Source organism: Humulus lupulus, chromosome 2 (genome assembly GCF_963169125.1).
Source record: "Humulus lupulus chromosome 2, drHumLupu1.1, whole genome shotgun sequence".
NCBI classification, from domain to species: domain Eukaryota; kingdom Viridiplantae; phylum Streptophyta; class Magnoliopsida; order Rosales; family Cannabaceae; genus Humulus; species Humulus lupulus.
In genome coordinates, this window is record NC_084794.1 from 32428880 (window position 1) to 32455575 (window position 26696).

General features: G+C 34.3%; 1 protein-coding gene, 1 long non-coding RNA gene and 1 pseudogene across 2 annotated transcripts; all 3 read left to right on the forward strand.

Annotated features, from left to right (window-relative positions):
* Nucleotides 1-3757: 3757 nt before the first annotated feature.
* LOC133814114 (callose synthase 9-like) lies at nucleotides 3758-7273 on the forward strand (annotated as a pseudogene).
* Nucleotides 7274-10231: 2958 nt separating this feature from the next.
* Nucleotides 10232-11548, forward strand: LOC133815954 (uncharacterized). The gene is made up of 2 exons (XR_009884920.1): nucleotides 10232-10566; nucleotides 11310-11548. It is a non-coding gene; the product is annotated as an uncharacterized LOC133815954 (long non-coding RNA).
* Nucleotides 11549-11553: 5 nt separating this feature from the next.
* On the forward strand, nucleotides 11554-12748 carry LOC133814115 (ureide permease 1-like). The gene is made up of 4 exons (XM_062247113.1): nucleotides 11554-11726; nucleotides 12087-12222; nucleotides 12336-12461; nucleotides 12596-12748. Exons 1-4 carry the CDS (start codon nucleotides 11554-11556, stop codon nucleotides 12746-12748), a joined length of 588 nt encoding a protein of 195 aa, XP_062103097.1.
* Nucleotides 12749-26696: the final 13948 nt, after the last annotated feature.

The window sequence follows — 26696 nt, forward strand, 5'->3', positions numbered from 1 at the left end:
TTAATATATGTGTGATACATGTAAATGTTATGCTATGTTGTGCATGATTATGAATGAATGAAAAAGGCCGGGAACGGCGAAGGCCGAGAACAGCGAAGGCTTGGGACGGCAAAGGTCGGGATCAACATTAAGCATGTTGAATGTAGGCCGCTAGGGAAAGACCCTCTAAGGGTGCTGTATTCACTCGCTCGGTAAATATTGTGAACCCAGTGCCTAGTAAAGAACCTGGGTCGGCATAGGTTGCTATATGTTTAATCTATTATATGTTTAAGTTGTTTATTACTGGATTGAATTGTGATATGCTTTTTGTTGAGTTTTCTTGTTGGGCCTCAGCTCACAGGTGCTCTATGGTGCAGGTCTGGAAAAAGGAAAGGTCGACCAACCATGAGTTGGAGAGCATGGAGCGACGTGTACATGTTCGGCCTACCTATTGCCACGGCCGGGGTTGTTTGAGGAATTTACTGTAAATGGTTGATTTTGTCGCTTAGGTCGACTATATTAAAACTTTTGAATTGTAATACATCTTTGAAACAGTATTTTGGGATCCCAATGTATAACTTTTATGAGTGTCCAAGTCTTTTATAATTAACGTTCGTCAAATGAGTCTTTATTTTGATTGAATCACACTTTTTAACCTAAAACCTTGATTAGCGAGTTAATGACACATTTATAAATCACATGGTAACGAATCTAAGGTAGTAGGGCATTACAAAACTGATCCTCTATCAGAGACTGTCATCTTTGGAACTCCATGTAATCTCACTATCTTTGCCACGTAAAGCTCCGCGTATTGTTCTGCGTTAAAAAATGTTCTTATTGGCAAGAAGTAAGCAAACTTTGTAAGTCTATCTATTATTACCTAGACTGATTCTTGCTGCTTGGTGGTCCTTGGTAACCCCGTCACAAAGTCCATGGCCATATCTTCCCATTTCCATTTGGGAATCTCTAATGGTTGTAATGTTCCATCGGGTCTCTGATGTTTGACCTTAACTGGTTGACATGTAAGGCACTTAACTATGAATTCTGCTATGTCTTTCTTCATTCCCGGCCACCAATATATTGCTTTGACATCATTGTACATCTTGGTCAACCCCGGATAAAGTGAATACGGAGTGGATGCGCCTTTTGCATATTAATTTTTGTTACTCCTCCTTTGTCTGTCACACACACTCGGTTTCTATATCGTAGCATACCTTCCTTTGTCATAGAAAAATCATCATTCTCTAAGCTATGTAGCAATGCCCTCTTTTTAAGAAGAAATTTGTCCTCTTTATGTTTCTCATTAGTATCCTCCATAAATGCTAACTTGATCGTTAGATCAGCTAGTCGTCCAGTTATTAACTCAATTTTGGATTTCTTAATATCATATTGTAAGGGTTATGATATCCCTCTAACTGTTGATACACTTCCATAACTCTATCTACTAAGTGTGCCTGCCGCGACATTAGCCTTTCTCGAATGATACAAAATCTCACAATCATAGTCCTTTACCATATCCAGCCACCTCTGTTGCCTCATATTGAGCTCCTTTTGCGAAAATAAGTAATTTAAACTCTTGTGGTCCGTATAGATTTTGCACTTCTCTCCGTACATATAGTGCCTCCAAATCTTTAGATCAAAAATCACAGCCGCAATTCTAAGTCATGGGTCGGGTATCACTGCTCGTACTCCTTTAGGCGTCTCGAGGCATATGCGACCACTTTCCCAGCTTACATCAAAACGCATCCAAGACCTTGTTTTGATGTGTCGCAATATACTACAAACTTGCCTTTATCATTCGTGACACATAGAACTGGGGCTGATATGAGCTTGTCCTTTAAAGTTTGAAAATTTTCTTCACACTTCTCTGTTCATGTGAACTTCTATTGCTTCCTTGTCAAATTTCTTAAGGGTGTAGCTATTTTGGAGAATCCTTCAAAAACAATCGTCTATAATATCCTGCTAAGCCCGGAAAACTCCTCACCTCAGTGGCACTCTTGGGCTTCTATCATTGCTGGATCTATTTCTACGCCATTTTTAGACACGATGTGTCCTAGAAATTCCACCTTCTCTAGCCAGATTCGCATTTCTTAAACTTGGCCTACAATTGGTGATTCTTGAGTCGTTCTAACATTAGTCTCAAGTGTTCTTCCAAGCTCGATTTTTGTGTTTGAGTAGATTAATATATCATCTATGAGCGCCACTACGACCTTATCCAACTAGTCTTTAAATATTTAGTTTATAAGATCCATGATCGCAGCTGGTGCGTTTGTTTAGCCAAAAGACATTACCAAAAACTCGTAGTATCCACACTACACCAAATAATACTTTCTACAACACATTAATATAAGCTTATTTAAAAAGTATTATAATTGATAATATAAAAAAGCGGTAAAGTGAAAATTGGCAAAACAAATGGCGCCAGAATAAAAAAAAAATGTGTTATCCTTTCCTCTCTCCTTCTCTCTCGTTATAATCTTCTTGTTTCTTCTTTTTCTTGTATTCTTTTTTAATTTTCTATGTCTCACTTAATTCAGATCTCTCTTTCTCTTTCTTTTCTTCTCCTTTTTCCTCATCGTTCTCTCTCCTCTCTCTCGGATCTCTTTCTCCCACCAGACCTCTCTCCTTCACTCTTTCTCTCTCGCATGTGTCTTTATGGAGCCCGACCATCCCCTACACGTGCTGGCTAGGGAACTTCAGAGGCCATTGAAGCTTCGACCCACGCGGGCCCAAGCCCTCACACGGCACCAGAGGTGAACGACGACACCAGAGGCCAGCTCTTCTTCTCCTCTTCCCTATGTGCGGCCAAGCCTTCTTCTTCCCGGCGTGAGACCAGCTAGCTCCATCCAGACTTCAGTTTGGGCATTCTTCATCGCCTAGCCACCTTCTCCAGCCTAGAGCCATGTAAGCTGAGCATTTCAGCATTTCAGCATTTTGGTATTTTTCTCTTTTCTTTTTCTGTGATGAGTTTTTTTTTTTTCTACAAAATAACTTATATTTCAATAAATTTGATTGAGTATTACTGATTTTGTTGAAAATGTGTGTACTTGATAGTGGTGTTCCATTATCAGTGATTCATTTGTGAGAATGGAAATGTTTATAAAATATACATTTTAACTATATAATTAATGTAGTTATGATGTTTGATTGAATGTTTGAATGAAAAAAAAAGAAGCTATAGACATCTATTTATTTGATCTATGTTTGATCTATATTTAAAGTGACTGGTTATTATCGTTGAGACTGATTCTTAAATTTTCTCTTATAAGGGATATATGGTGTTCTAAAGTGTTTCATAATGTAGGATGAGTGGTTTACCCAAGAGGGGTAGCTCAAATAGTCAAGCATATGGTTTGCTTTTACAAAGTCTGAGGTTGATCTCTCTGGGTACCTACATATTATACATTCCTAGTCTGTATTTTGTAGTCTCCAAATATTGTAGAGTTAGGCTGAGAGCCTAGTTAAGAAATAATAATAATAATGTAGGAACAGGGGCAGTTAATTGAGTGCGCCCTTAAAGAACATACTGTAATAAAGTTGTGGTATATCTTATAGGGTGCTCAAATTTTGGCCCAGCCTGAAGAACATGTCCAATTCAAGCAAAAAATGTACTAAATAACAGGGTCGAAGAGTTGTGCCGCCTTTTAAGCCTAGAAACCCAAAGCCTGGCTTGGTAACAAGCCCTGAGTTTTAGTAACCTGTTAGGCCAAACCAACGCATGAGAATTATTTATTTTATAAGGTTTTTACAATGTATAAATAAAATTCTAGACTTTATAATGTTAGAAGAGGTATATTCAATGGAGTATATCAAAAACATGTATGTGATAGTTTTTTTTTATTAATTGAATATGTTTGGATATTAATTTCATTGATTCCTTTAATTATCATTGAGCTCTGAAATTCATTATATGTTTTTATACCAATATGTTTCTTGATTTTGCTTTAGGAATTGGATGAAGCTGCAGTGCAAAATGTATTCCTGAAGTCCCTTGATAATTATATAAAGTGGTGCAACTACTTGTGCATTCAGCCTGTTTGGAACAAGTATGCGTCTCAATATTTTTTTCTATATTATTCATATGATGTTACTCAACTTTATGTTATATGTTTATTTGGATTAAGGTGATTGACACTTGTAAAATATTTTGATGGCATTCAGTTCTAAAGTTATTGTCAAGGAAAAGAAAATACTATTTGTTTCCTTGTACTTTCTGATATGGGGTGAAGCAGCCAATGTCAGATTCATTCCAGAATGCTTATGCTACATATTTCATCATGTAAGTCAACCCTCAAGTGGTGTATGCAATTTCTTAGGAACAGTGAATTTAACTTTTTTTTCTCCTATAGTGGAATCCATTATTTGTTTCTATGTACTCTTTCTCCTTGTTCTCTCTAATTGAAGTTGGCTGAGTTTTTTCTTGGTTGTACACAAATTGAAGAAGATATGTGGTATTGATTCTGACATTTGTATTCTGTGGAGTATTTCATTCTAGGTTCATATTTGATAATTTTAATATGGTTGTTGGTTTCTCTGGATTCAGCTCTTCTAATCATTTGGTAAAAATCATTCAAATTTGTTTTTGATTCCTATAAAAAGAATTAATGGGAGATCCTTATTTTTTTTCACCAATGAAGGCCAGAGAAAAGTTAAATATTTAATTTTTCCCTACAAAGAAACCATATCTTCTACTGTTCCTTAAAAAATTGACTATTTCTTTTCAACCAAATTGTGGAATATAAAAATAATATTTACTAGGGGAAAAGAGATCAGAAAACTCGGGTCTTGTTTTGCTAGTGATTGGTGGAATATGAGGTTAATATTTGGTGGGACTCAAATTATGGTGGTATCTTGATAATGTGTTTGGCTTTAAGTGTTGAAATGAAATGGAATAGATTTTGTTATAAAAGAAATGGAAATTCTTATCTTTAACCAGAAGGGTTAATTTTGAAAAAGGTTTTAGGGCTGGTATAATAATGAGCATTCTACTGGCGTTCGAAATTCCCATACCTACATCTAGAATTGCAGTTACCATAGAATTTCCATCCATACCAAATCATTTGAATAAACCAAACCATCTTTGTTATGTCACATGCCTATAATATGAGGCATGTGGCTATGTTATTTTGCTATGCTGAAAACGTTGATATTTGTTTTCAAAATTGTTTTGCAGGTTCTGTTTTCTTGCTAATAAAGTGTTTTTTTTCTTCTTCTGAATTCCTTCCTTTGAACCATAAATTTCATGTGCAGATGGCAAGAGAACTAGATGAAATTTTAAGGCAGCAGGTTCCACAGCCAGCCAATAGTTGCAAGTCTGGGGATAGTGTTTCATTCCTTGATCAAGTTATATTTCCTCTCTATGATGTTTTGGAAGCGGTATGTTTAAGTAAATATATTATTGTCAAATTGAAATTAAAAGAAGTAATTTTTAATATCCGACAAGGATTTTCTTGCTTTAAATTCTTATTTATATTTTATAACTCTTACTTAAAAGTTAGAATTGTGTTTATCTAACTTGGGTGTTGGTATTCCTAACTAAGATTGGGATTTTGGGTTTATTACTAGAAAGTGATGTAAACATTTTCTTTTTCCTCTTTATAATTTTTTTTATTTATTTTGTTTTAGGATGATTCTTTGTTTTATAAAATGTTTATAATGTTTTTGGTAAAGTTCTCATACTTAAAAGTGCACAGGAAACAAGAAGTAATAAAAACGAAAAAGCACCACACTCTGCCTGGCGCAATTATGTTGATTTTAATGAGCATTTTTGGTGAGATTTTTTTTAGAGCAATGCTTGTTTTTAGTTATTATTCACATTTTTGGTGCTAACAATTTTTATTTCAGGTCACTTTATTATTTTGACCTTGGCTGGCCATTGCGCAAAAGCTCACCTTTTTTTCAAAAGCCATAACTCTCGAAGGTTGGTTACTTTCTCCCTAAGATTATTGAAGTTACTGGCACTTGTACTGCATTTAGATGTTACTATAGGTATGGGCATTCAAAGTTCATTTTTATTCCTGGGTGAAGTGATAATGAAAAGGTTCTTGAAAACAACACTATCTTACATTAAATTTAGAAGTATTGGTTTATGTTAATTTAAGTAGTTTTTGTTTTCACTATCGGTTGCTGAGTTCTACACTAAACTTGTAAACTTAATTTACTTTTTAATTTTGTGTTGACCTTTATGAACTAAACCTACTCATAAACATTTGCTGCTAATTTTGATTTGTTTTAATACAGAATATGCTTAAATCAGGCAGAAGTAAACATCGAGGGAAAACTTCGTTTGTTGAGCACCGGAATTTTCTTCATCTCTATCATAGCTTTCATCGCCTATGGATATTCCTTGCGATGATGTTCCAAGTATACATATTAACAAATTACACTGAATTGCCAATTTATCGATATCTTATAGTCTTTGTTGTAACTTGCTATCATTAATTAGTCAAACTTCATGTTTGAGTCTTTTTCTATTTCTTTGATTTGTATTCTCCATTCTTTTACTTTTTAGCTTCTGATATTGTAGTCTATATCAGCTAATATTAGTTAACTCTAGGACTCTGCAGTCTTTTGCGTTTTTAATAGTTTTACTTCCTTTCTGATTTTCAGGGACTTGCCATTATCGCATTCAATGATGAAAAACTTAATGGGAAGACCTTTTAGGAGGTTCTCAGTCTTGCTCCAACAGTTGTTGTAATGAAATTTTTTGAGAGTATGTCTTTATCTCGTGCAGACAATGTCGTTTTATTATTGTTAGCTACTTAGCTGGAAAATTAGATTTCTTATATTAAGAAATTATGCCCTTTCTCTTAGGTGTCCTAGATGTTATCATGATGTTTGGGGCATACTCTACATCATGGAGGCTTGCTGTTGCTCGTATTTTTCTTCGTTTTATTTGGTTTGGCTCTGCTTCAGTTGTTGTACCTCTCCTATATGTGTATGCACTCAATCTTTGTTTTGTCTTTGGTTTGTTTAGGCTTAACTCTTTGAGTCAAATTTAATCTTTATTCTTTGTTTTAGTTTAGGAAAGCGCTTCAGGAGGAGAGTAAACCAAATGGAAATGGTGTTATATTCAGATTATACTTGATTGTCATTGCCATTTATGGTAGCATCCAATTTTTCATTAGTTTCATGATGCGAATTCCTGCCTGTCACCGACTAACTAATCAATGTGATTGCTGGCCTTTAATTTGTTTCGTCAAATGGATGCACCAGGTTGTGTTCTATTTTTTTCATCATATGAAATGAGATAATTCTGTTGACTTAATCTTTATTTAATTATGCATTGACTATCATGTTTCCTATTGTTCATTGCTTTACTTTCAATTTTGGTCTATTAATTATTATTAATCATTTTTGTAGGAACGCTATTATGTTGGGCGTGGAATGTATGAAAGGACCACTGATTTTATCAAGTAATAATTATTAATCACTACCTTTTCATTTGTATATATGTTTCCTATTTCTGGTTAACTAGTCATTTTTTTCCTTTGAAATGATTTCTAAAATTAGTTATTTTTAATTTGAATGGAAGGTCAATATGGATATTTTAACTTTTGCAAGTATTCGTTGTTTTGGCTTGTGATTTTGGTCCACTAGAATGTGGAAAAATTCGTATTAGAGATGACTTGCGCTTTCCTTTATAACTTATTTTTGTATGTGTGACACTTCAGATACTGTCAATGGCTTCTCCTTTCATCCATTTTTGCCAATGGCAGCCTCTTCATTAGGGCACCGTAGGTTTGTTGTTCCTGGTGATGGCGAGGAGGATTTACATTTGGGTGGTAACATTTTTATTCTTACCAGTTTTTTTTCCCTCTAGTCTTGGCAGTTTTGTTCATGATATGATACTTGTGTCTTCTCTCTTGGAGGAGAGCAAGTTCATACTTTTTCCAGGTCATGTTCTAGTAATTCAGTAATTTTCTTCGTTATCTAATGATGTTTTGCGGTCATGTTTTATATAGGCGAAGAAAAAAACTGTATTTTTGGTATTCTTTGCAGGTTCTTCTTTCACCACCTATTGTAGTTTACTCTCCTCGAGTTCTCCCTGTCTATGTTTGAAAATTTATCTTCCATTTGCTGGTGCTGCGGTATCAGCAGTTACCCTTGTTGTTTCCTTTGGTTTTGTTGTGTCCCGTCCCGACTTGACTCTCAAGGTTTGTTCACATCATTCTCAATTTGAAAAGCTCAATATTTCATGAAAAGATAATCTGGTTTTTGTTTGTCTCTATCTTTCTCTACCGAGGTATGGTCTCTCTCTCTTTCTCTCTTTCTCAAGCTCTCTGTGTTAGCCTTTTTATCTGAGATCAATTTGTTTGTAATTATTTGTCTAAATTTCTTTAATTCAAGTTAGAAGTTCACTAATACTGTGGCATCTTAGTTTTTGCTTCATGAGTTTTCCTCTATTGATGGTTGAAGTTTGTTATGGTTTTTGTTATGGGCTCGAAAAGTTCTCCATAAATTCCACTTTTTGGTTATAGTAAAGTAGTTCTCTGTAGGTTTCTGCTCTGGTTTTGTGTTGTTATACTAATAAAATTAAGTTGCTCTTAGTGAGTTAATGATTTTTTTTCAGTGTTTCCTCATCCCATTTCATCATCTTTAATTTATAGAACTTCGAGAGGGATTGAAGTATAAGTAAGCCTCCTGTTTTATATGAACCTTTTTTTTTGTATTTCACACTTCAAATCGTAGTATATTGACAAAATCTTCAAAACAATGATTGCAGAGTTATTTTATAAAAGAAATTATTGGTTTGCGGTTCCTCTTTTCTGGCTTTGGTCACAATCTGGGTTGGCTTTATTATTTTCTAGAAATTAGTTGTACCAAACTAGTTTTTTGAGTTTTTGGTCTCGACAGAGATGTTAAGTAGTGGTGGTGCTCAATTATAGATGACTGCTTGATCTTATATGTGCTCCTAGTTATGGTGGTGGTGGTGGTATTTTCTTTGTATCAGTGGCAGTGAGGAGTTATTTAAATATTTATAACTTTATTAGTGCGCATTAATATAATTAGGGGTGTGAATAACATGGTTCCCTTGGCATAAGAACAAAAGATGTGCATTATGTGTTCCTTGGAACTGAAAAGTTTTATGTGCATGTAGAGATGGTGTCTCCATTTTTTTTTCCAATAAATCAATAATATACATATTATATGAATAACTTAATGAGAAGGGATGGTTTAGTTGCATATAAATTTTATAAGGTTACATTATTGGAGATTATGGCTTTTATAGTCATTATTCTTCATTTTATTTAGTTACTTTTAATGTCAAGTTATACATTTGTAAATTGTAACTGGTTTGAGTAAACCATTATATTTTTTTAAAAATAAATGTCACCTACTACAGTTTTTGGAATCATTCAAATGTTCAGAACATAAAAAGAACAGAGAAGACACATTTCAAGAAGTATTTCTTGTCCATAGAACAACATATATTTGTATATTTATACATGTAAGTGTGTATGTTAAATTGGATTTATTTGAATATTTAGTTGTATAATTTACATTTACCTGATTAATTCATTTTAATCAAATGGTTCGTTTTTGAATTTGGGATTGCAGTGTTGTTGATGTCTCTCTTTGTTTGTTCAATAATGGCTTTTCTACGTTCACTTCAAGTAGAAGAAATGGCTATGACCTTGAAATCCCGCAAGGTATGCTTCTCTTCTAGGCTTGAACTTGCTAAATGAATATCTGTTTTAGGCATTTAATTTGCAACAAACATAACTATGCATACAGACAACACAAAGTTGCTCCAATAAGCTAACAAAATAAAAACCCCTAATATTTCAAAAGTTGGTTCTGAGTTGAAAATAACTAAATGACCCAAAAGAAATGAACAATTAAATAAATCAATAAGAAGTGAATGATATAAGTTTGATTAAATCAAATTTAATACACAACCAAAGAATATTTCAGCAACCAAAGAAAATGTCTAGAAAATTTTGTTGGACACTTCTTTTTTTTTTTTTTTAAGAATTGGGCACTTATTTTTAGTAGGTTCCTGTATGTATAATTATTTTAATATATAATCATTAGTTTTTAATAAAAATGAAAATATTATTAATGAGTAGTGATAATAATGCAAATAAACAACTGTGGAAAAGGAAATCAGACTATAAGAAAATAAAAATAAAATTTCAAAAAAAAAAGCTCCTATCCTTCACAGAATCTTTTACATCAATTAGCCAAAGAGCCAGTATAAATTTAATTTTGGCATAAAAGTGTTTAAGCTGTGTAAGACACTTGAGACTTTGTAATTAGTAAGTTATACATCAGCCTCTCTAGCATGCTATTGCTTAAATTTTCATGTTTTAAATCAAACAAGGTGTGGTTGCATTAAAGCTCATTATTTCTTTCTCGAATCCACATACTGTCCAATGGGGTTTGAATCTTAATTAGCCATCTCAATACTGACTTGAACAAATAAGCTCCAACATTTTTTTTGGCCCTAAGAGCATGATAATCTCCACTCTTACATTTGTTTTTAAGTTGCTGAAATATTGTTAAGAAAAATTTCAGGTGTGTGCTTTTGTTCTTACTTGGACTATGTGACAATTGGAAGATGTTTCGGCTAGAAAAGCAAAGGTTTGAATTCAGTTTTCTTATGCTATTTTTCTGGCATGCATGTTAACTATCTTTTGGTTGAGACAATTTATTCTTCAAAAATAGAATTTGAGCAGAAACATTATGTTATTTTAACCATTGCAATTATACCAACTTAATTTACACTTTTAAGCAACAGACTTCCAGCTCAGATGCAATTTTGGCCTATGTAATTTTCAGGGATTACCCCCAAAATAGAAGCTTCTATTCTCCTTTTTATTTTTTTTTATTTTTACCCTAACAGAGGTGAAAATCAATTTAGCAGAGGTGAAATTCAATTTATTTTTATAGAAGCTAGAAGCTAAAAGTTAGATAAGAAAATGAGATAAAAATATTGCTAGACAATTTTATTGTGACAGTCTTGTCTCCATGAAGTTTAATAAAAAGGTCCAATTATTATGAGACATGTCTACAATCCATTCTTTTTTGTTTTTCCTCTTCTTTTTTTATATAATTCTTTTGACTGCTCCTTCTCATGATTAATTCAGTATTGATTATATTTTTTTAGCTCATTACAAATGTTGAATCACAAATATTCAACACTTGCATATATTTAGATAAAGTTTAGTTCATTCATTCTCTATTCTCTTTGATGAATGTGGTGCTATTTGGAGAGACCAGTGATAAGGAACATAGCATAATGAAAATTTCATCTGTTTTCCATAATGGAGTTGTATTGTATTGTATGTATTTGGTTTCGATTCATGTTAGGGTGATTGGTGCAGAATAATTGGCCTTCTGTGATGTTTGCAATGGCAGGAGGGGTGGTACTTAGCCTTGGAAATCTCTCAACTCAGTATGCTTGAGCTTTTGTTGGCTTATCAGTCACAGAAGTGATCACTGCAAGCATAATAGTTGTTATAAGTCCTTTCTTTCATTCTCTCTCTCTCTCTGACCATTTCTAAATGTTGATGTTTGTTTGTGTTGCTCTTATAGATACTGAATTTTTTGCTTCTGTTGCGATCTTTAATGGTGACTGGAACAACCTTGAATTACTTTTTAGACAATAGAATTAATAGAGCCGAGATCCTTTTCCCTGGCGTTGGCTGCTTCTTGGTTGCAGTTTGCCTTGCTTCTACTGTCCACTCATCTAATGTAGCTGATAATAAAGAAAAGCTTGAAGGTTTTTCATCTAAAGAGGGGTATGTTTCAATCATTAAATGTTAAGGTTATCAAAGAATTATCTTGTTTTTATTCATTTTTAAAAATCAAATCATCGAGCTTGTTGAGTGATACAATTTTTACTTAATTGTTTTGTTTGATGGTGCACTTAAGGATAATGAGAATGAGCAGAAAACTAGCTGTACCACTATAGATGGCACTGTAAAAGACAATAATTTTTAGTATGGAAAATTAATTAAAATTCTCACATTTAGATGAAAAGTGATAATCTTGTGTTGCAAAAATACTACACAACAATATTTGGACATTCATCACCTGACATTCAAATCCAAACATCTCAGATTCTCTATCACATTTAATAATTATAACTCTTGCTACAGGTGTTTGGGAAAAGCACTCTCATTGGATTTTCCATATGTTTCTTTTACTGGTGTTTTCTTTTCTCTATTCTCACCAGCATTCAACTTGGCAACAAATGATCAATGGCATACATTGAAAGATGGGGTTCCTCACTTGGTTTTCTACATTGCATTTTTTTACTTCTCAGTATCTTGTTTTTTCCTTGCTATAATCCTCACATCACATTCCTTTACTACCCTGTGTTGGACTTACCGAAATCATCATTCAAGGCTTATATGAATGACTGGAATGGCAGAGGCTGGTCCTTAATGGTCGGTCTGCTCTGCGGGTTTGGCAATGGTCTCCAATTCATAAGAGGCCAAGTTGCAGGGTATGCTGCAACAGATGTTGTTCAGGTTGGTTCAAATATATTTTTTTGTCTTGATTCCAAACTTTTCTTTTGTGGGATAAACTTGTTTGTGAAAATTTCAACTGAACCAAAATGTGCATCACATACTAATATGGACTTTTTTGGGGTGGTGATTGGCAGGCACTTCCACTAGTAAGCACTTTCTGGGGAATTCTTTTGTTTGGAGAATACAGAAAATCGTCAAGAAGAACATATATATTGCTAGTAAGTATGTTGTCTATGTTTATTGTGGCTGTTGCTGTTCTTATGGCATCATCAGGGCATCGAAAGTAGGAGTCAGCTGCATACACAACCCTTTGCCATTGTTTTTGGGTAGTGATTTGTGTAAAGTAATAAGTTGGCCTGTGGTTTGATAATACCGATGAGGATGCATTAACAAACTATACGAGAAGCTGTTGGTTCAATTGATAGTATTATGATAGTATAATTTGATTGATTTGATAGGGAAGATGAGAAAGACAAAATGATAATGGGGCCAATTTGAATTAATATTATGCTCATTACAAGTGTCCTCTCTTGTAAATAATTTCCATAGCATTTTTCTTGAAGTAATTTGTGATGCTATATAATAACAATAAAATATTTCTTTGTTTATTTTGTGGATGTGACAAGGGAAATAGAAAAGGATACTTAATTTTGAAGGCTTTGTGTTGGGCAGCTGTAGAATATTTTGTGCTGAAAGTAGTAACTTTTCAATATGTTGAATATTTAAGACTACTTGAATACTTTAAGAACATTTTGTTGTTGATGACAGTGTTGAATGTTTTAAACTAATTTATGGATTGTTAATATAATGTTGAATGTTTTTACTATTTGTTATTTGAAAATCAAGTTCATTTGATGATGCTAGTATATATTAGAAAGCTAATTTTAATTATACAAAAAAAATTAAAATATAATAGAATAAATTATTGTTATATAAATGAATATAGAATGAGAATTTAAACTTATCTAAATATTAAAATAATACGAAAAATGTGTTATAATATCTATTACAATAACACTTTTTATAAGTAAAGAGTTTTGTTATGCAAACTTCATTATATAACACAAATAATGTGTTATATTAAAGTGTAGTATAACACAAAAAATGTGTTATACTAAAGTGTAGTATAACACAAATTTATAAGTATTGAAATGTGTTATATAATCAACTATAAATAATATAATTAAACAGTTATCTATTTATTAAAATAACACAGAATGTGTGTTATCGTTGACAGTATAATAACACATCTGTATAACAATGATAAAATGTTATGTAAAGTACCCTGACCTACGATAACATAGTCGGTCTTAACACATCAAAAAGTGTTATGGTATGTTTTGATAACACATTTTTGGTGTTATTAAAAGCATTTTTTCTTGTAGTGCCATATCTGGTCCAGAAATCTGTCTTTGGGATATTTTCTTCTCATGATACCCTGACCACAAATCTACCTTTGAGAATATTGTAGATCCTTGTAGTAGATAAAAAAGATCATCTATGCGGGGCAAAGGGTATTTATTCTTGATCGTCACTTTTTTTAACTCTCGATAATCAATGGACACCCTGATGCTCCCATCCTTCTTCTTGACAAAAAGCATTGGTGCACCCCAAGGTGAATAGCTAGGTCGGATAAAACCCTTGTCCAATAGCTCCTACAATTTCACATTTAAATTATTTAACTCGGTAGGCTCCATTCTATAGGGAGATTTCGAGAGTGGTGTCGTCTCTGGTGCTAACTCTATTTCAAACTCAATTTCCCTATTCGAAGTTAATCCCAATAGATCTTCTGGAAACATCTCAAGAAATTCGCACACAATATGTACGTCCTTTGGTTCGAGTTGCGACTTTCGCAACTTGTCCACTACATTGGCTAGAAACGCCTGGAAACCGTTACTAATTAACTGTTGAGCTTTGAGAGCTGTGACTAACAGTATACGAGTTCGAGAAACTTCTCCTTTGTAGATGAACTACTCTCCACCTTCTGTTTGAAAGTTGATTGTCTTACCCTTACAGTCTATTGTTGCCCCATGTTTTGCGAACCAGTCCATGCCTAATATTGCATCATAATCCTTAAGGTCTAACTCGATCAAATCTATTGGTAACCCACCTCCTTCAATTCTAACTACAACGCTGCGCACCCCACTACTAGATAGCATTCTTTCCTCCGAGGGTAGTTCCGTAACAAACTTATCTCTAAAAAGTTTATACGGTTTATCTAAGCTATCAATCATATTCATAGAGACAAAGGAATGTGTAGCTCCTGAATTGAATAAAACATTGAATGGTTTTCCAGAGATAATGATCTCACCTAATATCGTTGTATTACTAGTTTCTGCCTCATCCTTTGTAAGAGCAAAAACCCTGGTTGGTACAAGCTTATCATCTTTCCTCTGGTCTCTCAGCTTTGGGCATTCCTTTTTAAGGTGACCTTCTTGTTTATAGTTGAAGCAACCCTTAGTCTTCTATCTACATTCCCTGAATGCTTCTTCTTACAGATAGGGCATTGGGGATACTCCACGTATAGGTTCTTGTTTGTGTTGCCTTCTGACGCAGTCTTTCATTTCTTGTCGCCCTTTTGGTTTTGACCACCATCATGTTTCCATTTATGGTTGTTATGTTCATTATTATACTTTTTGGCGTCCTTTCTAGCCGCGCCTTCCTTCCAAATCCTTTCCTCTGCCTGCTCGGCTTCCAAGGCTCTCTCTAATGTTTCTACATAAGTGGTTATTCCTTGAATTAGCTTCACGTCCTGGGCTATCATCAATTTCAGTCCCTACACGAATGTTTGAATTCTTAGCGTCTCAGTGGGTACCATGTTCAGTGTAAACTTAGTCAGTCGATCAAACTTCCTGACGTACTATCACAGTCGAATTCCCTTGAGTAAGCGCGAGGAATTCATCCACCCTTGTGCTAGAATCACAAGACTATAATACTTCTTGTTGAAGACTTGGAGAAACTCGTCCCATGTCATGATGTTTACATCTCGGGTTCGCTTTACTATATCCCACCAGATGCGAGCATCTTTCTTAAGTAGACTTAAGGTGCATGAGACTCGGTCCTCGTACCCCAATCATATATGTTCCAAGATATACTCCACCAATTGAAGCCATTCTTCTGCTTCTATTGGATTTGATCGACTGTCAAATTTTGGCAATTGTTGCTTCCTGAAGCATTCATTTACTTCATCGTAGCGAGACTCCGCCAATTGCATTAGCTGTGCTAGGGGAATAACGGGTTACACCATTTGTTGTTGTTGTCCTTGTTGAATTTGTTGGAATTCCTCATCCCCTCTTCTTAACTCTGCCCTAAGACGGACATTCTCTCTTTCTAAGTTTATTCGGGCGGCAGCCGCTGCCGGTTCTTCCATTACATTCGGGATTTCTAGTGCTTTAGGCACTCCCGGGGTTGTTGGTATGTCAAGAAACTCTTCGTGTATGAGAGTGTCGACTTCTCCTCTACCTCGACTTCGTCCTCTTCCTCAGCCTTGACCTCGGACAATAAGTCTCATTGATTTTCTAGGTTCCTCGTCCATAGTTCTTTCTGTTTCCCCAAAAGAGAAAAATGCAAAAACTAAGACAGACAAAAACAAGCAGGAATGATAACTTAGCCTATTATACTACTATCTATTAGGTTCATCTATAAACTAAATACTACCCTAATACTATTAAGTCCAACTTGGGTAAATGAGCCTTAACAATTGAATTTTTCATTGAGGAGGGTTGGGTATAGTATGGCATACCCACTACTTAGGCTCCCTAACTTCCACTTGAACCCAAAACACAAGAATTTAAACATTGCTTTATTAATTGTTATTCATTTTAATTAGGTCCAATTTAATAATGCAAAGCAAATGGGCATTCACAAATGGGCTAGCCCATAAGAGAGGGATTTAAACTTTACAATTTCAATTAAACCCAAAATATCTTAATATTTACTAAACAATATCATTCAAATAATAAAATAAAAGAAATAACAAACTTTATTCAAATATAAAAATTTATTTACAAACTAGTAGAGTTCTAAAAAAATAAATTAATGATCAAGCACTTGTTTTTTATAATCTTCCACATCAGACCCTTCTTATAGCATGTCCTGAGTGAATTCTTCATAATCATCTTGGGTGTAGATGAATCTTGAAGTTAAAGGAACATTGCTAAGAAATCATTCCCTAAGATTATTTGCTAATTTATGTACTCTTTCACCTATCTTCTTGTTTGTTAAATTGATATCTTCAATAATTCTAAAATTTCGAGAGAACCTATCCATAAATATGTCATATTTACCCTCAATCGGTACACTTTTGTCAAATAAAAAATCATTCCATACTATCTTGAAACTCGGTTCTGCTAGCGGTAATTTGGTTGAGAGCATGAAAACTATAAACATCTCATGTGCTTTCAGTAAGGTTGTGTGACTGGAAATAATCTTTTCTATTTCTTTGTGGATTTGATTAATTCTAAGAAACACATTCTCGATTTCGGTATCATTAGAAGGGCCAGTTATTCTTCTTGTTGCCTTAACTTTTCTAACAAAAATTGGGTCCATTGTGCTAAATTCTGAAAATAAATCATAAAAGAAAAACATCATTTAACATATACAAAACATATCTCAAAAAGAGTATACTTACTTGGTAGCGAGTTGGTCTTTTGTAGTTGTCGTGTGTATTTCGTGAGAATGTTCATGACCAATATAGTCGTGGCTATGGTACCACTTGTAACACCCTAATTTCTCTTAATATTATCGAGAACACAATGTTAAATCGTAAACATAAATGTTGCTATTTTATATAAGAAAATACCATAAAGCAAATAGATTCTATGTTTTTACAAAATAAATAAGTTCTTTAGAAAAATTAACTAAGCAACATTTGAATTAAAAGAAAATGCTTAAAAAAACCACACATACATGCATATAAAAGTTTTTCTTTTTGTTTTCAGTTTGTACTATTAATTTTTTTTTTTACTTTTAGAGTGCTCCTTCTCCTCCACACTTGATAGTTACATAGCCTTATTTATGGACTATTACGGTGGATTTCAGATGCCCGTAACAGAAAGAGGAGACTAACTTGCGTAGGCAAGAGCTTCAACAATATTTTTAAAAATCAAATTTTCATTTTAGGATATTTTTAATTCAATGAAATGATATAATCTATTAAGAAATCATGTTTAAATATTTATAGGTCAAAAAATGTTGAAAAACGAAGTTGAAATGAAATTTTACGACTTGATTTTTTATTTGATTTTCGTGGGACACCGGCTGGAGGTTGAAGATGCCTGGTTTCAATCACCAACCACATGAAGCACGTCAATTCTCAACTCTTTACTGAAAAAAGCAAATAACAACCACATCAACGTTTGTTTTAGTTAGAAATCTCAGCGTGTTGCTCTGGCTCTCTCTCTTCCATGGCGAGGAGGCGAAAACCTGGGCTGAAGCTTGCAAAACCTGTTATCTCTTCGGAGCTCCCTTCAACTAATGACGAAGGATCTGAACAAAAATGTCCTGAAGAACTAGTGATAGAAGAACCTGAAGGGTTAGGGCTTACGGAAGAACAGGAGTATGATGTTCGGTCTTTGGATGGAAGTTCGAAGAAGGGCTGCGATCATGATATGAACCACGAAACAATAACCTGGGCTACAGAAGTCGAAGAGCAATCCTTCCAGGATTCAGCTAAGGAAACTTGGGCTAAATTTTGCGAATCGATTCCCTCTCATGGTGGTACGAAGCTTCATTACTCAGAACCATATCAGAAGGATGGCCAGGTTATTGTGAAATTGGATATGGAGGAGATTGAAGTAGAAGCTTCATTCTGGAAATCTGTAATAATTTGTGTTGTAATTGGGGCAAATCCTCCTCTGGCAGTGCTTGAGGGATTTGTTAAAAGGATTTAGGGAAACCTTGGCATTGTGAGTGTTGCCCGAATGAATGCTGGATTTACTATGGTGAAATTCAGAGATGAGGCAACAAGGGATCTAGTGTTAGAATCAGGGGTAGTGCACTTTGATAGGAAACCAGTTGTCCTCTGCCCTTGGACCACTAATATTGTGTCTCTGAAATCCATCAAATCAGTACCAATGTGGATTAGGTTGCCTGATCTTGGGTTGCAATACTGGGGAGTGAATTGTTTGAGTGCTCTTGTTAGCACAATAGGAAAACCCATAATGGTTGAAAAAATTACTCAGAATCGCTCTATGATTAAGTTCGCTAGAGTCTTAGTTGAGATGGAGATAGCTGATACACTTCCGAAGTTCATTAGCTATTTTAATGAGAAGGGGCAAATTGTGGAACAGATTATTGACTATGAATGGCTGACAACAAAGTGCTCTAATTGTAAGAAATTGGGTCACTCAGTTTCTTCATGTAAGTTTGTTTCTGAAGCTGTTTGGAGGAAGAAAGAGGTGAAGCAAATGGAAGGAAATGCTGGTAGTGTTAGTACAAAACAAGAAGTGGTAGAGAGGGAAAATTGCCAAAATGGAAGTACATCTTAATCTAAAATCATTGTTAGTCCGGCTGATGCTGGTTTAGTTCATCACACCAGCTCCTCTCAATTTGCTGATGTCCATGTTTCTCTTAATCCAGTAGAGGCTAGCTGGATTTCTCCGAAAACGACAAGAGTCAAGAGGCATGGAGTCCAGAATTCTGTTAAACAAGCCATAAACCAGTTTAGTGTTCTTCAGGAAGGTCAGAAACCAACAATTACAGTCCCAATCAAATCAAATATTCATGGATTGCATTAACATAATGAGTTGGAATGTTAGAGGGTTGAATAAGGTGAACAAACAGAAGATCTTTCTGGATGTGTGTAGGCTGAATAAAGTTGGGCTTGGGGCTCTTCTTGAAACAAAAATCAGGGGAGTTAAACTGAAAGAAGTCATGAATACTATGTTTTATGTTTGGGAGTTTTACAGTAGTAAAATTGTGGAAGGTCGAATCTTAGTGATTTGGAATTCTAAAATGGTGCAGCTGGAAGTGTTACAGGAAAGTGATCAGCTCTTACATTGTCAAGTAAGGTTGCATAATAAGTCTGTTTTCTGTATTACTTTTGTTTACGGCTCTAATAATTTGGAAATGAGGAGGTCTTTATGGATGGATTTGGCCCATTTGTCTTGGCCTAGCAAAGCTTGGATGGTTCTAGGGGATTTCAACGTTGTTTTTAATCCAAATGATAGACTGGGTGGCCGTCCAACCACAGTGAAAGAAATGGAGGATGCTAGACAATGGTTAGATCTTGGTCTGGTTGATGAAATGAAGACTATGGGTCCGTTTTTCACTTGGTCTAATAATCAAGAAGGTGGGGCTCATATTTTTTCTAAGTTGGATAGTGTGTTTGTTAATGAGGCTTGGCTGGATGAGCATCCTTTAGCTTCGGCTGGGGTTCAATGGGAGCTTGGTTCTGATCACTCTCTGATTTTGATAAAGCAGCTGCCTTCTATAAGGGTGGGGGTGCATCCTTTTCGTTTTTACAACATGTGGATTTCTCACCCTCAATTTAGATAAGTAGTTCTTAATAACTGGAGGCAATCTCTGAGATTTTCTGGCAGGGGATTAGAGCAAATTAGCTGGAAGTTAATCCATCTTAAGCATATCCTGAAGAATTTTAACTGGAAGATTATGGGGAATGTTACTTGTAATTATGAGAGAAGCAATCTTGATTATCAGCAAGCTCGCTCTAAATGTCTTGCTGGTCCATCCAATAGAACATTACGCAATGAAGATTGGGAGGCTTATCTTGAGTTTAAGAGGCATGAGAAGTTATATGCTAGCTATCTTTATCAAAAGAGTAAAATTGATTGGTTACGGTTTGGGGATGCCAACTCCTCATTTTTTCATGCTAGTTTAAAGAAAAGAAAGTTAGCTAACAGGATTGTCTCTTTTGTTTCTGATGAAGGGCAGATTGTTGATGAGTATGATAAAGTATCTGCTCATTTTCTTAACCATTTCAAAAAAATTATGGGTACAGCTAGTAAAGCTTTAGGGGTTATTGATACTCAAGCTATCTGTTATGGATCGTTTTTTAGCAGTGATGACCAGCTGAGTTTGATTAAACCATTCACTGCCAAGGAGGTTAAAGTAGCTATGTTTAGCATCCATTCTCTAAAAAGCCCAGTTCCCGATGGGTATGGGGCAGGCTTCTTTAAAGCTTTATGGAAGGATATCGATAAGGAAATTACTTTGGCTGTTCTAGAATTTTTTGAGACAACTAACATTCCTCAATCTTTGAACAGTACTTTATTATCTCTAAATCTGAAAGTTGATCAACCAGTTAATGCTTCAGATTTTAGGCCTATTGCTTGTTGCAATACTTTATATAAATGCATTTCCAAAATGTTGTACAATAGGCTTAAACTTGTGCTTCCTTCTTTGATAAGTCAAAATCAAGGGGCTTTTATTAAGAATCGCTTTCTTGCCCATAATGTTCTTATTCTCCAAGACTTGCTTAAAGGTTATAATAGGAGAAATATATCTCCTCGTTGTCTTATGAAGATTGATAAAAGCAAATCTTATGACTCAATTGACTGGGATTTTTTGGAAAACCTCCTTAATGCTTTTTGCTTTCCGAAGAGGTTTATTAGATGGATTATGGTTTGTCTCAGGGGTTCTTCTTATTCCTTAGTGTTGAATGGCAGTATTCAAGGGCGGTTTCAAGGTGTTCGAGGTCTTAAACAAGGAGACCCAATCTCTCCTTTATTGTTTGTTATGGTGATGGATTACCTTACTCGTTTGCTGTTAAAGTCTTCTAAGGAGAAAGAGTTCAGGTTTCATCCCTTATGTAAATCTTTAAATCTGGTTAATCTTTGTTTCGATGATGACCTTTTCTTGTTTTGCAAAGCAAACCAGAAATCAGTCAAGCTAATTCAGCAAGCTTTTACTATGTTTACAAACACTTCAGGGCTCTCTATAAATCAAAACAAATCCAGAATTTACATAGGTGGGCTTGCTGCTGGGGATAAAGATAGTTTGCTTCAGGAGTCTTGTCTTTCTGAAGGGCAGTTTCCCATGAGTTATTTGGGAGTTCCCTTGAGACCGACCAAATGGAGGGCAAGTGACTGTGAAATACTTATTGAAAAAATGAGATCTCGTCTGAAAGGGTGGGCTAGTCGTCACTTATCTTATGCTGGTCGGGTTCAACTAATCAATTCTGTTTTGTTGGGGATTCGGTCCTATTGGATGAATATTTTCATATTGCCTCAAAAAGTTGTTAGAGCAATTGATAGTCTTTGTAGAAAGTTCCTTTGGGGTGAGAAGGATAATAGAAGCAAAATTCATAGGATCTCTTGGGAGCATGTCTGCAGACCTAAGTGCTTTGGTGGGTTGGGTTTTAGGGACAACTCTTCTTGGAACAAAATTGTGTTGGCTAAGTACATTTGGGCAGTCTCTTCCAAACAGGATATGCTATGGGTTAAATGGGTTAATTATGTTTACCTAAAAGGGGATTCTATTAGGGAGTATAGATTAAAGCAGGATACCAGTTGGTATTGGAGGAAGATCATTAAATTTAGTCATATCTGGTATGGTTCTGTGTTGAATGCTGCTGTTAGGAATGGGAAAATTCATCTGGGCACTCTGTACTCGATTGTGTTTCCTGGAGATCTAGTGCAGTATGAGAAGGTTGTCTGGTGTAGACTCTCGGCTCCTAAGCACCAGTTCATTCTTTGGCTTGCTGTGAACCAGAAATTACTTACCAGAGATTGGCTGCAGACCTGCCATGTGCCTCTTAATTCTTTAAGTTGCCCAGTCTGTTGCCAAGCGGATGAAAATCATACTCATCTGTTTTTTTATTGTGTTTTCTCCAGAAAAGTTCTGCTTGCTGTCCAGGGGTGGCTGAGAGGTTTTTCTTGGCCGGTTCAGTATAGGAATTGGATCCAGTGGCTGTCTCTACCTCGGTCTGGGTTGCTTTCGATGATTCTTCATGCAACATGTGCAGCAGCTGTGTATCATATTTGGCTGAATAGGAACCATTGTTGGCTTGAAAATTATTGCTTACTAGTGCACAGGATTGACCATTTGATTAGATATTCAATCAAAGCTAGAGTCTTGATTTAATTGGTTGTAACTGTACTTATAGAGAAAAACAGATACTTAAGTTTGTTAGTAATTTGTAACTGGTGAGTTGTTTTTGCTGAGGTGGGTTGTATCCTTCCTCTATTTCATTGTAATTGTTAGTTGATCAATATAATTTTTCTTTTGATAAAAAAAATGTTTGTTTTAGTTGCTATAACTTTTACAACCAAAACATATTTTTAAAAGAAAAAAAAAAGTTTATAAAAATTGTATTTTTGAAAGAAAAAAAAATATAAGACTATATATATGAAAAGATGTCATAAAAAAATTACTACAAAAAATTGGGCTAATTTGTCCACCCAATCTCGGTAGTCACCCACGAGACCGCTGAGATAGCTAAACAAAAAGAAAAAGTTATTGTCGGACTAGACCCCCCGAGATTAGCAAGATAGGGTACTTTAAGTAGTCAATCTCGACAGGCCCATTAGGCCCGTTGAAAAAGGGTATTTCAAGTACCCCATCTCGGCAGGCCCAAGATAGGCCTCACGAAAATGAAACCCAATGATAGCTTTGGGTATTTGCCATTGGTAAGTCATTTTTTAATGTTTTGACCTAATTTCTTAGTTTTTTACTTTGAAAAAAAAATAAGTGAAAATTAACAAATTTTAGTAGTTATTTGTATGTTATAAGTTCAAAATAGTTTGGGAAATCTTCATACAACACTAGAGGAGTTTGGAAAATTACCTTAGAAGCTTTATTTTGGTCAAATTCAATTTTACTTAATTTTTTTGGCCAAAATTTAGATTGTGTTTTTTTATTCTTGAGTTATAAATATATGAGCTTATACCTTTTGTCTCATTACCTATTTGGACCCAGTATTTTAAAAAATTATGTTTTCGACCCTATATTTTGTAAAATAATTCAAATGAACCCCAAAATCCAATTTTGATGAAGAAAATTTTGAATATAACAACACAGACATTACGTAGAATAATTGCACTTTCAAATTGAATTGTTAGTTTGGTAAATTATTTGTGATTCTAGTTCAAAAAAACTTTGACTAAAATAGAGTTTAGGGGTATATTTGAACAATTTTGTAAAACACAGAGTCCAAAAAGTAACTTGTCAAAACACGGGATCATAACAGGTAATAAGATAAAACACAAGGTCCAAAAATGTATAAACCCTAAATACATTGGATAATATTAGTGAAGAATAATTGAAAATATTTAGATTAATGCATGAATATTTTACCATTTTTTTGGCCGGAAATTACTAAAATAATACATGTCATTTTTTAAATAATAAGAATATATTCTATCCACTGTAAATTGTTTAGGCCTGCTGCAAATATTGGATATAATCAATGAAATACAGGAGGACAAATATAAAAAAATGCAAAATTATTTTTTCCCTGCATTACTCTCTCTCAGCGGGCCTAGCCTGTCGACATTGATGTCATTCTCGACGGGCTAGAACCGCCAAGATAAGCCCCCATTTTCAATCTTGGCACTAAAATGCTTAATGGGAAATGACATTTTTTTAGCATTGAATATATTTACGAAAAATATTATTTTTTATTATTATAGTTATATGGGAAAATACCAGTATGGCCCCTGTATTTTGTCCAAATACTTGATCGGCCCTTATGTTTTGTTACATGACAATTCGGACCATCTGTTTTGCAAAACGAATCAAAATAGTACCCTGAGCCAGATTTTGGTCAAACAATTTTTCAATATGACCAAAATACCCTCAAATTAAAAGAATTAACAATTAAAAATATATATTAATGAATTTTAAAATATAAACTAAATAAAAAACAAAAAATTATTTTACTTAAATTATATTTCATATTAATAAATAAAAAGTCATTTTCATCTCTCGTCTTTCTCTCCCTCTCTCTTCTCTTTCGTTTCTTCTTCCCAAACCCAGCCAGCCCTAAAGAATCCATGGATTCATAAGAAAGACAGTGGCCCTAGACGAAGCTACTCAGTCTCCCCTCAACTGGCCATAGATGAAATAGCTTTGGTTTCCTCCCCAGCCGGTCCTAGACGAAGCTTCCTTTTGTTGATCAACAAGATCTGGAACCATTGCTTCTTCGTCAGAGATGGAGATCTAAAGATGCGAAGCAAAGTCTGATATGATATTGGGGTTTTTCGTAGCGCAAGATTAAAAGATCCATCAGAGATGGACGCTGGATTGAGGTTTGAGGCATGACGAGAATCAGGGAGGGGCGATGAGATGGGGTTGCCTGAGATCCAAGGCACGACAGCGATGGGGCTGCTTGTGAAGTCTGAGGAATGATGTAGATGGGGCTGCCTGTGCGGTCAGAGGCACGATGACACTGGGGCTGCTTGAGGTCTGAGGCGTGACCATGATGGGTTGTTCTTGCCCTTTATTTTTTGGGTATTCTCGTTTTGTTCAACTGTTTTCTGGTTTTTGTTTATGTGTTTTGTGGGTATTTCTCATACTTTTCTAGATTTATGTGGAAATTTATGTACGAAATTGGGAATAAAAGAAAGCAAAATGATTCAGTTTCAGGTACAAGTTTTGATTCTTGATTTGTGATGATGATGAATGATAACTCTACAAAATAAAGTTATTTTACCACTTTTTATGTGCTAATTGTTGCTTAATTCTTGAGTTTTTAATTGATTTATTAAGTTTTAAAGTAATTTTGAATTTATTGGGTTTATTTTGATTTTATATATTTTTGTGTTTTTATAGTTATTTTGTTGTAAAATGTTGTAGTTAATTATTTTAATTATTGTTGTTTAATTTGAGGTAAAAAAATGTTGTATTATTGAACTTAAATGTTAAATATAAATTAAGTTATAATTAATATTTTCAAAGAATTAACTTGATTTATTTTATAGTTGAAAATATTTTATTATGATTTAATTTATGTTTATTTTGTAGGGAGTATGTTGTATTACTGGTTTTTGAAAAACCAAGAAAATATAAAGAAAAAAATGTGGCATTTTCAAGAAAGAAAGACAAGAATTGGCATTTTCCTAGGCCCAAAGCAAGTCTATCCCACACCAGCCCAAGAACCCAACCACTTGGCCCACCACCTGATGCCACAAGCCTTCAGCTACAACTCACATCCTCTTCAGCCGTGCCCCTTCCTTCAGCCAATGCACCAAGTTTCGGCCGGCACTCCACCAAACCTTTCTCCAGCTCCCACGGGCCTGGCCCCATTCGGCCCAGCAGCCTCCAACACTTGCCAGCCCACACCAAGCCAGCTGCCTATTGTCTTGAGCCCAACAATGTACCATTGTCCCCTTTGTCAAAAATGCCAACTTTTTATCCAAACTTTTCTACACATTTTACCCCAAAACATCATCATTACACCATGTAATTTACTCATATTTGTCATATTATTATTAATTTAATCAATTTAATTAATTTAAATTGATTATTTTAATACCCTTTCTTTTGGCTATAAATAAGGGATTTGGGTATGCTTATTTGAGAGGAGGTTACACTACACATTCTACGCTTTCAAGACCTCTCAATTTTCTTCTTCTTCTTTTTCTTCTTCTTCCTTGTTGTAAATTTTCTATGTGTTTTTAGAGGAAAAGTTTGGGGGTTCATCCTCCAAATTTTTCTATTTATGTTTGTAATTTTTAGTTTGTATTTGTTATTCTAGTTATGAATTTCTAATCTTTTTAAGATTATTAAGGTGATGATGAAACAATATGTAACTAGATAGTGTTTATTTTGTATGTTGATTTCTCATTTTGTGCAACAAAGTTTATAGATTTTTCTTCTTCGTATATGTTTTTCATCTTCAATATCTCATATTTTAGATTGTTAGATAATATTGCACTTTGTTCTTCATTTTGCAAAAATATAATATTCTTTGTGTAAGATGTGTCATTAAATTGTACACATCCATGCTTATAACAAAAATATTATGTTTTGTCTTATAAATAATGTTCATTGATTTATTTGTTATTTCATTAGATTGATTTACACTAAATGCTTTGAAATTATAATTGTAAAAGTGAAGATAAATCCTATATTTTTATAAAAACTTTGCTTAAATAGATTATCTAATTTAAATAAGTGATGGTTTGATTAATTTCTACTATTACTAGAACTTGGAAATCAATGTACTTTTAAATATTATTCAACTTATATTTTGTGGATTCTAATACCTTAATAATCTTCTTTTACCATCTTTATTTCTAATATTAATTTATTTTTATTTATTGTCTTTAATTT